The 12,662-nt window shown below is 30.1% G+C and overlaps 2 protein-coding genes and 1 non-coding gene across 3 annotated transcripts; 1 reads left to right on the top strand and 2 right to left on the bottom strand.

Moving 5' to 3' along the window:
• Window positions 1-846: 846 nt before the first annotated feature.
• Window positions 847-2,961, bottom strand: LOC105800737 (uncharacterized). The gene has a single exon (XM_012632031.2). It carries the CDS (start codon window positions 2,775-2,777, stop codon window positions 1,740-1,742), a length of 1,038 nt encoding a protein of 345 aa, XP_012487485.1. The 5' UTR covers window positions 2,778-2,961; the 3' UTR covers window positions 847-1,739.
• Window positions 2,962-6,348: 3,387 nt separating this feature from the next.
• Window positions 6,349-8,100, top strand: LOC105800736 (uncharacterized). Its single transcript, XR_008188580.1, has 3 exons — window positions 6,349-6,624; window positions 6,766-7,754; window positions 7,843-8,100. It is a non-coding gene; the product is annotated as an uncharacterized LOC105800736 (transcript).
• A 2,096-nt stretch (window positions 8,101-10,196) lies between these two features.
• On the bottom strand, window positions 10,197-11,051 carry LOC105800735 (hypothetical protein). Its single transcript, XM_012632029.2, has 2 exons — window positions 10,742-11,051; window positions 10,197-10,666 (listed from the first exon to the last, which is right to left on the bottom strand). Exons 1-2 carry the CDS (start codon window positions 10,936-10,938, stop codon window positions 10,477-10,479), a joined length of 387 nt encoding a protein of 128 aa, XP_012487483.1. The 5' UTR covers window positions 10,939-11,051; the 3' UTR covers window positions 10,197-10,476.
• Between the last annotated feature and the right edge of the window lie 1,611 nt (window positions 11,052-12,662).

Here is a 12,662-nt window from a genome sequence, read left to right as displayed (position 1 = left end):
TCCCAATAGGCAGCGGCAGTTCTTCCCATGTCTCCTTGCAATCATGCTCCTTCAACCTTGCTTTCTATATTATTTTTTCTTATTTTCCTACCCTACAATCGAAAATTTCGGTGGAAATTGAAAATGGGTTTCAAATAGTAATCATTTAAAATTGAATTAAAATTAAAATTTATTTAGATTAATTTGGGATTTAGTCATGTATTTTAATTTAATATATAAAATGATTAATAATAGTAAGTATTTCGAGCAAAATGTTAACAAGTATTTAGAAAAACTCATCTTTTGTTATAAAAGTTCAAAATTATAAAAGTGAATTAACTAATAATATTATAAAAGTGAATGCTTAAATTATGCAAAATTGGACACTCATACCCATGGATTACAAAATGATTTTATAAACATGATAAAAATTTTAGTGGATTTAAAGTGGGATTTTGTGGATCCGAAAATGATTGAAATTTTAAAATTTTCTTTTACATATTAAAAATTCTTCAAAAAGTAATATTTAATTCAAATTTTAATAATAATATTTAAATAAAATTTATTAATTCCAATAATTTAAAATTGGAAATATCTAACCCACCTTTATTTTTAAAGAGATGAATTAAATCCTAAATATAAACATAGTAAAACAACCAAAACTGTAATTTAACCTCTATTTAACTTCTAATTTTTATAATATAAAAAGTAAATATTTTAATTTTTTAAGGTTATAAATATTTAACAACCAGGCAATAAATATGTTTTGTAATAGGTGTGTCTAAGGTCAACAAACATGTTTTTGCATGTGATGATTTCACGAAGAAAATGTTCTTACACAACATTATAAAAATTAAAATTAAATACTAGAAAAACACATTTCTTTGCCATAAAAGCATTAATTAAAAGGTACACAACTTACAATAATAAAAACACTACATACATCATTAAATAATACAAATTAATAATAATACATACTGGTCAAACAAATCCCTTTTATAATAAGAACATGATTCCAGGAGGACCAGACAGCAAACTATCTATAACTTAATTATTTGCACATATTTAAAAATACCCACAAAGAAAAGTGTAAGAAAAGTTCATAAAACCAAATCTAATGCGTATCAAGAGAGTCAAATTACTATTTTGGTCTCTCTATTATGTTAAATTTGAAATTTAGTCCCTATACTTTAGTTTTACATAATTTGGGATCTCTATACTTTTATAATGTCATTAGTTAGTTGGTAAAAGCCATTGTACTAAGAGTCGGATTGCATTTTTTCCTTTTACTAGAAAATTGACAAATTAGCCCCTGTATATTAGATCAAAGAATAAATTGATTTTTTTTGTTAAAAATTTCATCTATTTGTACTATTAAAAATTGGCATGGCTGATGAGATAACCAGATAATGGCACATGGCATACCACGTGTACCTCATGCTAATATACATGGATCAATTTTTAACAGTAGAAAAGGATGAATTTTTTAACAGAAAGATCAATTTGCTCTTTGATCTAACTTATAAAGATTAATTTACCCATTTTTTGAATAGAAACGGAAAAAATACTATTTGACTCTTAGTACAAGGCCTTCACGAAACTTTCACCTTATTTAGCCTAAATAGTTAACTATTCCAGTTAACTATTTGGACTAACAAATGATGTTATAAAAGTAAAGGGATTGAATTATGTCAAATTAAAGTAAAAGGACTAAATTATAAATTTAAACATAGTAAATGAACAAAACCATAATTTTACCTTTAGCTTGTAACAGCTAACAATGAAGGAATTGCAGACAGATTTGGTGTTGTTGTCGTCGTTGTGTTATCGTTGTTTGTTGATTCTTTAACAATGGAACTGTGTTTCTTACCAGAAGAAGGAGGCTTACTGGCGGTGAAAGCTCTAATGGGACTTGCAAAAGCCCAACCCCAACTCTTATTATTGTTTCTGCCATTGATGTGATCTTCATTATTAGTTGCAGAAGAAACCCAGTATGAAGATGATGATGATGAAGAAGATGATGATGATGATGTCATGATCATGAATCCACTAAATATACCGCCACATTTAACCCTTTCTTTCATTCCAGATGATGATGATGATGATGGGGCATGGCCATGATGATGAGTAGGTTTTGATTTGCCCTCTCTTTGTGATTCTACTCTTCTAAGAGTACAATCACCAAAACCAGTTGAGATCCTTTCGAAAAAATCACCGGAAAAGCTCCGGCTTCCACAGCCGACGGATCTGGACCTTGAAACCTTCCTTTCAAATGATGATGCATGATCATCATCCATTGATAATGATGATGATCCCTTCTTTGCTAGCTTCATACCAATGGAAGCTGGTTTTTTGGCACTATGGGTCTTTGAAGAAACATAAAGAAAAGACCAGAAACCGCTTCTTTTTCTAAACTCATCGCCGCCTTCTACGAACCGGCCGCCCCTAGGTGTTACGGTGGACTTGCTCCTCTTCAAACCACCACCACCATCTGATGATGCTGCCCTCCTTGTATGACGATAATGACCATTATCACTACCAACAACGCCGCCATTACCACCAACACCACCGGCGGCAGATCTTAAAGGAGGAGGAGAAGGAGATGATGATGATGATGAGCCATGAATAGGTAAAGGAGACGATGAAGAAACCAATTTCCCAAGCTTTTCTTGAAGACAAAAAGCACAGATCCCACCTGGGTTTTTCCCATAAGGATGATTGATACAGTGTTGTATATTATTATTGTCTCTTATATCTTCACCTTCCCCAACTTTTCCACCATTGATGATACCTTCCATTGTACTACAATCTTTGATTTTTTTTCTTCTTACAAACAGAGAGACAATGAATGAAGATATATGCAAACAAAAAACAAGTGGAGCAGAGAGGTTCAGAGACACTGTAATTGAATGAGAAAATAATATTAATAATATGGTAACGAAAGTAATGGAGGTAAGGGATAAGGGAGCACGTGCACTGGTATGCACGAAAACTCACCTTACCAATAAATATTAAATAAAGTGTTTAATATAAGTGTACTATCTTGCAATGATCTTTCCAAACATATGGTCAATATTATGTTTCGGGTTAATATAAGTTTTAGTCCTGAATTTAGCAATTAGGTCTATTTGGTCATTGAATTTAGATTCCGCCAAGATTTAATGATATGACATTATACTATTGTGTCACATTATCACCTAAAATTTGAAAAAAAAAATTGTTCATGTAATGATGTGGCATGATCTCAAAGTTACATGTCATCAAACTATTATATTTGTCATGTTTAGAACCAAAATAGTTCTAGATGTCAAGTTTAGGTATTAAGTTGAACCGAAAAAAACAAATACTAAAATAGATGTAATTGACAAGTTCATGGATTAAAAGTTATATTAACTCTAATGTTTAGGGCTAATTCCATTATATGTCCTAAAACTATAGCTCAAATTTTAAAATGGTCTTTAAATTTCTAAATGTTTTAATTGAACCCTTAATATTTTGGTGTCGTATCAATTTGGTCCTTCCGTCGGCCTTAGCTATTAGCTTGGGCATTAAACGCCAACTCAAATTTGAAGTGGAATGTATTTAAAACATGTGGATCAAATCGTAAACATATGTATACTTATTGCATAGACAATTTGAATATGAGTATTGTATAAAAGGTTAAATTTTATTGACATTGTTTGTTTATTTATTTTTCAACATGTTAAATCTAAGTTGTTCATGCAGTAGAGATATACATATTTACAATTTGATCAATGTGTTTTAATTATGTTTCATGTCAAATCTGAATTGGCACTTAACACATAAATTTAGGATCAGGGTATCGAAAGGAATCTAATTGACACAATGATGATACTTTAAGGTCTTAATTAGAACATTTTGAAGTTTACAACCAAATTAAAATTTAGACAATAGTTTAGGGATGCTTGGTGTAACTAACCCTAATGTTTTTATATTACTTTCGTCCCAAATACATATGCTCAATTTAAATCCAAGTAACATAGTCTATTGGAGGTTTAATTATGGTTTGAGCCCTCTATTTTGTTGATATTTGAAATTGAATTCCTCTACAATAAATTGGTCTTCCATTTTGTAATATTATAACAATTTCAAATTGGTAAAAAAAATGTTAGCTACTGCTGTTACAGTGATAATATGAGCTATATTTGTTGCACAATTAGAATCATGCGAAAATCTAATCCGAAACGTTTACCCAATAATGAATTTATATATGAGTATTTTAATTAGAAGAAAATAACAACAACTAGTAACATAATCTAAAATTTCAACATAGTAAAAGGACTAAAACCAAAATTAAACCTTTATATGAATCCAATCATGTTATGAAAGGAGAAAGTCTTATGAGAGTGCATGCATGATCATAAAATGCAAAAGTTATTATCGATCACCTCTACAATGATAAATTCAAATCTATGGTTCAAGTTTATCCAATATTAACGAAGATGATGATAATATGTAGTGAATTATTAGGCCCACATGAGAGACAATTATGTCTTAGCTTCAAACTTGTTTGGAAAGTGAAAAGTTTTAATGAACATTTTAGTTGAGGATGTTTGAGAATTAGAGGGGTCTAAAAGCAAAAGCCCCCCCATTGCCCTTGAAAATTTGAAAGCTGAATTTGACCAAACCGTCGGTTTCTTCTTCTTATTCTTCAATAACTCCATTCAGGTTTTCAAGATTGTGCACTCAATTTTCTTGGTGGGGCTCCAAATCTATAAAACTATGCTGCCTTTATTATGAGGTTTTGAGATCAAGTGGGTGGGTCGGGATTTTTTTAATTTCCGGATCGATTTAGACTATTTTAAGTTTGAATTAATGATTCGAATTTGAGTTTTAGGGGGTTTTGGGTTGGATCATTTTATGTTGGTTAAGTTATTTTGGGTTTAATTAAGGGCAGTAGAATAAAATTAAAAGTTTTGTTGGGGGAGAGGTAAGAGCATGGATAATTAAAATTGAATTAGAGGTGAAATTAGGAATGAAAAAGCAAAGGATTAGAGGTTGCCCATTTGAAACATCCCATGTTTTCTTTTTTGGATTTGTCCCAAAACATCAAATAACTAAGTTTAGAGTTACCAGCTCGACTTATAATTATAAACAAGACCCTTCATCCCTTCCCCTTTGGACCATTTATATCTCTCTAAACTCATTTAATCACAATCACAAAATTTAAATGATTGCATATTGATGCTAATTATATGCTCCATCTTACTCTATCATTATTGATTTCTAGTGTCTCCATTAGATCACTTCAATCTTTCTAATCTATCAATATAATCTAACTCCAAATTCAAATTCACCACCCATATGAAGCAACACAAAAAAAACTTAATTCAAAATTCGAAGGGTAACATAATGGCCAAATTGAAGCATTAAAAAATAAAGAATATTTTGGAGGAATCTATAATTTACTACCAACTTCAACATCACTATGCAATGAAGCATGAAATTGAGACAACAAGTTAATAAAATAAGGGAAGTGAACCAAATAAAACAAAACTATTGAATCTTTGATTAATCAACTTAGGGTATCCTTTTTATGATCAGATCTGAATATTTATTTATTTATTTACTTGTGGTTTGTTCTGATTAGGGTTTTAGATGTAGATAATGACACCCATACATATTAGGGTTAATTAGTTGTAATTATATTTAGGGCCATTCACACTTTTAGGGCAGATCATTTAATCAATGCAATTTATTTATTTGAATGGACAGGTTAGCAAGGACAGCAAAGCACTGCAAATTTCTCCATTTGTAGTCATAGATATTCTAATGGATCCCAAATAGAAAAAGTATGTTATGAAATTTCATGATTAATTTGTATTTTTTTTTCTAAATAACCTCCTTAAATTTGAGCCCAATGGCTAAATAGATTTTTTTTTATTTCTTGACTAACATGTTAATCTAAAGCCCAATGATTTGGTTAATTTGGATTGGATTGAAAATTTTCAATTTTAGCCAACTTCACCCAAATTTGAATTTTGCATGGTTTTTCGTCAATATTTTTATTTTTATTTTATTTCATAGTTACTCAATATTTGAACTTGTATTGTATTTCTAACTATAATTATATAAAAGAATTTAATAAATAAATTATGAGAATATTAATGGTATAAAAGTTGTGTAAAAATAATTTAAAAATCTAACTTCATCTCTCACTTTGATCATAATATGCCAATAACTCCAATTCACTCAATCTCGATTTACATTGACCTAAATTTAAAAGACAAAAACCTAAAACCAATCAAGTTGAAATCTATTTTTATCAAATTAACAACAACAAGGCTTATAATAATTTAACCCAATCTATTTAATCATGGTAATAACTCAACTCAAAATATCTTTAATAATCAATTCCAACTACAAAATTGAACATAAAACGATTCAGCTGAGAATCACCATAGCAAACAAGCAAGAGAGATAGGACTCATTTATCACAAAAAAGAAATGAGCTCTGAAGAAGCAAAGTGAAGCATCAATGGAGCTCTGATGGCCATGAAACCGAAAACCGACGACCCGAAGCTTTCTCCCGAGTCCACCACTTCACCTCCCAAGAAAGTCATCATCAAAAGCGCCGACATGAAGGAAGAACAGCAAAAAGAAGCTGTCAATATAGCCATCTCCGTTACTTCTCTTTTCTCTTCCTTCCCCCAAATCTTCCATTTTTCTGCCCCTTTTCGATTTGATTTCGTTCCTGGGTTTTGTTCATTATTGCAAATTTATTAACTTGGAGTGTTTGTTTTTTTTTCTGGGTTCTCGAATTAGGCATTTGAGAAGAACAATGTTGAGAAATATGTAGCAGAGCGCATAAAGAAGGAATTCGATAAGAGACACGGACCTACTTGGCATTGCATCATTGGTCGCAATTTTGGTAACCCAATTTTCAATTTGATCTACAAATTTCAATTTCAATATTAAGTGTTTTCTGCAATTTAATTTCTTTTTAAGTGACTTTGAATGTACACTAGCTTTCATAGATGTTGGTTACTTAGTCGGAATTGGATTGTAATGTTGTTCTAGCTTTTTCATGGAATTTCTGGGTTAAGATCATCAAGTATTTTTGGTTAGATTGATTGCTTTTAGATGAAAGGCTCAAACTTTATCCGGGTTTTCGATGAAGGATTAGTAACTTTATAGGTTCGATCAAGCGTTTTCAGCTTTACTGATGACACTTTAAACAATTTCTTAATGTTAATCCGTACGCAGTTCATGCCGTTTTTGTAGTTTGTGATTGTATTTCAGTAGAAGGAGTTTCGTATCAGTGTGAGTATGTCCGTTAGCTGTGCTTGGATTTCTTTAGATAGGCTATTTGATACCTCCAACGGTCGTGTGATGACAGGATTAGACTTCAATTTCCGATTGCATATCCGATGGGATATATGTTTTTCTATTGAATAAGAAAGTTGTTAGAGCTTGGAACTTTCAGGTTTTAGAAGTCTCGAGCTCAAAACTTCGGGTTTGAGAAACGGAGGTGAAATGCATATTGCATGCGTATGAAGCATATAACAATACACTATTAGAGAATTTCAAGAACTTTGCTCATTTGATGTCAATATGATTTATATCGGCATTCACTCTCTTTATTGTATACTTTTATTACCTCTTGATATCGACCATCGTTGTTCGCTAAGGCCTTGGGGTTTGTTGGTAGTTTAACCGAGTTATTCTCTCTTGAGCATGACCCTCTAGCATACATGAGACAATTGTAGTCTGCAATGCCAGTTGGTGAACTCGTGAACTGCCGATACTATAAGGTATAAAGTGCATGCTGTTTTAGTGTTCTTTATACAAGATTAAGATTACATTTTGTTAATATTTGTTTCTCTTTGATTTTGGGTGCAGGTTCATACGTAACTCATGAGACGAACCACTTTGTTTATTTCTACTTAGATCAGAAAGCAGTTTTGCTCTTCAAATCTGGTTAAATCATGCTGTTATGTTGACGAAAGAGTGGCATTGGTCGTATAATCGCTAGATGAAAAGCCTTTTACTTATACTGGTTACGGTTTTAGCAACTGTAGCCTAACTTGTATATTTCATTACATCTAAGTCGGGTTTGAATCATTGTTCTCAAATCTAGTATTTCGCTTACTGGTTTCATCGACTACGTTCCATTATAGTTTCCTTGTTACAAAAGAGATTTGATTCGGCATGTTCGACTAAGCTCGATTCATTTCGAACTGCAAAACTGGAAAAAAGTTTGAAACATGAACACATTGTCTTAGCATGGTAGGTTTAAGGCTGCATGTCTCTAATTCTAATGGCCTGTTTATCCGGCCGGTGGTAGAGATTTTCATCGATCAATCGTCAGATGAAGCCAGAAAAATCCTGGCACGATCTCTCTTGCCCGGCATTTCATTGCTTTTATTGCAGACAAGAGGGTTACTGTTGATGTCCAACTTCATGCATGAACTAAACAAAACCATTTTGTGTAATTTGGGTTAAATTATACTTTTGGTCCCTTCAATTTAGCATAATTAAATAATTGAAATTTTTTGTACATAATATTGGGGTGGGAAAGAACAAAAGGAAAAATCTATGGACCTAAGAGTCCCTTTCTAAGTGAAAATTTAGTGGACTGTAGTAGGGAGCATAAAGACAAGTATGTTGAGAACCCTAAATATTTACTCCAAATTATTACCCTTTTTCTTTTTCTTTTCTCTTATGGTTCCATTTACTTTTTAAAAAATTAATCAGAACTGTCCAAGGGGCAGTGGCACATAGAAAAGTACAAGATTCTATGGACTATGGTACAATTTTTTTACTTTTTCTTTCTTTTCTTTATAGTTTGCGATTTTATGGTGGTATGAAGAGTCAAGGGACCTTGGCCCTTGGAAAATTTTGAAAATTTATTATTAGGTCCTTCAAAAATTTTTAAGTTGTACTTAGCTCCCCAAAGACTCGAAAATTTTAAGGGATATCAGTTCCTACACCTAATTTAACAAATTTTACCCTAAACCCAAAAATTGCTTAAATCTAGTTGGTACTTATCATGAAAAAGAAAAAGTTCGATTTAACCTTAATTTTTTTCACATTTAGTATTGTTTCACTAAATCAATATCAATTTTATTTAAGTCCTAAATTTTGATTTTCTAGAAAACTCATGAACCCTTCATCATGAATTAAAACGAAAACCCTTCAAAACTCGAAAGTTTTAATTAATACAAAAATAAATATTTTTTAATAAGCCAAAAAAGAAGAAGAATAAACGGGGAACATAAAGTAACATTGTTTCACTAAAAGCTACTAATTCTTCATTCTCTTCACAACCTTAAAATATATCATAAGTCTTTATACCTTTTATAAATTTAGAATTTAATCTTTGTACTTTTATTTCTAAGAATTTAATCCTCCCTTTTCAGATTTCAAATTTTGGGTTCAATTGTGAATACATCTCAAATTATTTTATTAAATTTAGGTTCATTATAGTGTCATTTTCTTAGTTACATTGCTGCAAAGTGAGTATTTTTAATTCCAAAATATTACACCAACAAATTTAACAAAACAAAATAGTGTTAACAATTGGATTTGAATACTGAAATCTGAAATGTAGAGGACTAAATTCTTGAAAATTAAAGTATAAGGACTAAATTCTAAATTTATAAAGAGCAGAGGGACCTAGTCAGATTTTAACCAAAAAACAAAGAACTAGAATGCAGTATCAGATGAAACAGTATTAATGAAACATTGTCGTTTTGGAACAAAACAAACTTACACCACTTTATTGTCCCGATAAAAACATCAACTTTAATTAGCATTTTTTAATTATTACTATTATTTGCTTAATATGAGATTAAATTTAATTAGATGAAACGAGTCAATTATTTACACAACCAATCCCATTAATTTCAACTTAAATTTACTTTATTTTATCATAAAAAGTTAATAATTTAAACTCGAATTGATCTAAATGTAAACTAATGATATGTAAACTCGAAATGACTTAGATCTTAAACTAATAAAAATCGAAATGATCTAAACCTATAATGACATGATAAAAAAGACCAAACATCAAACCCAAAATAACTCAAAACAACCAAAACTCTAAATGATTTGAGTAAATACGGGTTAAAACCAAGTGATTTAATTTTTAATAATACAACTCATAAAAACCTCAACTTTAAACCCGAATAATTTAATCAAATAATAACCACAAGCATGAGAATTGAACCTGAAATTAACTTAAACAAAAAAAATCTCAGAACTTTAAAAACTCAATTTACTATCCCAACCCAATCCAACTTACATGTAAATATTAAATATAATCACTTTTAAAAATGATATCGAAAAACATTCACAAATCTGTAACAAAATTCCGCTAACCATCACAACATCCTACTAACCAAGAAGCAAAAACGATCGGATTGTCATTAAAAAGAACCAGCTAGATCATTTACTCCTTAAAAAACCTTAAACAAAAATCAATAATAATAACTTATACTAAATAAAAATAAAAAACCCTTTTCTTTTTTTGAGTCAATAAGCAAAGCCACCGGCACGGTTTCTCTCAGGTTTCCGGTGGTGACGAGCGGCTGAGGAAGAAGACGAAGTTGAAGAAGGTTTAACAATGGCATCCAAAGAACAATTATCTTTCTTTAAACTCTCTTCTTCATCCATGAAAATTTGCTTGCACCTACACTCCACACTGCAAAAACCCTTATCCCCTCTTCACAAAAAAGAACCCAAAAAAAATCAGTCACTTGAAAACATAAAGAAAAAAACCTCCATTGAAAGAACTTACTTGTACATATAAATATCTTTCCCGGGTAACAATCTCCTTTTGCAAAGAAAACATTGCTCTAAAAAAGCAGGAAGTGGGGAAGATGAAGATGAACAAAACATGGTTGCTTTATTAATAACTTGTGGAGATTTTTCATTGATTATCATATCATTATCGTTGATCCTTTGATTCTCTAAAACTACACTTAAGCCCACCATTTTTTGAAGAAATGGAGAGAGGAAAGGGTTTGTTTTTGTTTAAAGAGAAGGGGACCCTTTTACAGCTATAAGGAGAGAGTTGGTGCTGCAATTGCAATTGTAAATGAAAACCAAGGAAACGATTTAACGTAAGGCCAATGGATTTGGACTTCTCTATTCCTAACGAACTGCCACGTATCCTTTTTTTATTTATTAAGTAATAATTTCTTCTCTTTCTTTTAAAATGAATTTTATGTTGTTTTGTTTTTTTCTGGTTATTTGTCGGTTATTGCTTCAATACATTTCACGCCAAATGGAATATATATATATATTTTAATTTTCGGATCTTAATTCTAAATTTGATGTTAATTATATTATATTATTTTTATTATAGAAAGGGTAAAAGTATAATGTATACGTTAAATTTAAAAACTTATAGTTAAAAATGGATGAAATAATCAGATTAGGATATTGATTTAGAGTTATTAGTTTTTAATCATAGAAATAAATGGAATTGTAACAAAATAATCTATTTACCATTTGATCTAATATCTTTATTCTTTTTATTAGGAAGGGCAAAATATAATCCAACTTTTAATGTAAAGACTTCCATAATAATTTTACCAGTAGTAAGTGATGTGTGATTGTAAAGTGAAAATTAAAAGAAGAAAAAAAGGAGTTTAAGTGGGAGCGGATGAAAAACCAACTTGTTGTATAATAGAATGTCTAAAGAAAAACTTATTTGGTATATAATCAATCTTGTAAAAATTCAACTTGTACCAACAGTCGAATCAGTTAGGCTATTAATTTTCGATTTAACCCTTATAAAATAAACAATTGTACCAATGGATCTAAATTTATTAAAATAATTTTAACGATGTTACCCGTTACACTTATATTTTAGCCTAAAAATATTAAATATGTATGAATGATATTAGACTTCACAAATAGGGTCGAAGGTTGATAAATGTTTTATAGGGTATGGTAAAATATTAAAAAGAGGCATGCCCATTTTAATAAAGTTTGTGGAATAAAAGAAATACTTTGCCAATGTATCAAATACTAACTCATATATATATAATCAAATTTCATTAATGTATATATTTTTATAAATAATATGTTAAATATTCGTATTGCATGAATATACAAATTGGTATGAATCAACTATAAAATATATCCATAAAGTTGGTAATCTTCTATTCTTTCTCGCCCCCACTTTATTTTTGGTGGAAAAGGGTAAATAAAATACGTAATGAGGATTAATTATTGATAAAAGATAACCCAATAATATACAACAAAATCTTGCACCAATGACAAGATAGCATCAATCTCAAATGAATTCCATTCAAATTTCCCAAATTTATTTATAAGCCATAAACCTATCATGATTCAACACATTAAGTTACAATTCTTTCACAATTTCCCACAAGAAAACTCATTTGTCATGCTTTCATTTTCATATGCTTATCAAATAATTTATTTATATTATCCTAAGTTTTGGATGATATGTTAATGAGAAAAGCTACAAGATTTCGATTTGGTTGTTTGTTTTGAATTAAATTGGATTATATAGAGAGAGAATTTTCTTAATAATTAATATTTATATTATTTTATTAAGAATTTTGAGTGTTTAGATTCAAATTTACTCCTATAAAATTATATTTGAATTAATTAATTAATTAATGGAGTTGAATTTAAGTAATTAATCAGATAAATTTAAATTATTGGATCCCGTGCTTATAATG

This window comes from Gossypium raimondii, chromosome 9, assembly GCF_025698545.1.
Source record: "Gossypium raimondii isolate GPD5lz chromosome 9, ASM2569854v1, whole genome shotgun sequence".
NCBI classification, from domain to species: Eukaryota; Viridiplantae; Streptophyta; class Magnoliopsida; order Malvales; family Malvaceae; genus Gossypium; species Gossypium raimondii.
This window is presented reverse-complemented; position numbering and strand designations above follow the sequence as displayed.

Bases quoted from the DNA above. Each gene is read 5' to 3' on its own strand.
- LOC105800737 (XM_012632031.2), bottom strand. From the start codon at position 2,777: ATGGAAGGTATCATCAATGGTGGAAAAGTTGGGGAAGGTGAAGATATA.
- LOC105800735 (XM_012632029.2), bottom strand. From the start codon at position 10,938: ATGGTGGGCTTAAGTGTAGTTTTAGAGAATCAAAGGATCAACGATAAT. The intron at 10,667-10,741 runs GTAAGTTCTTTC...TTTTTTGTGAAG, and splicing joins AAAGATATTTATATGTACAA to AGGGGATAAGGGTTTTTGCA.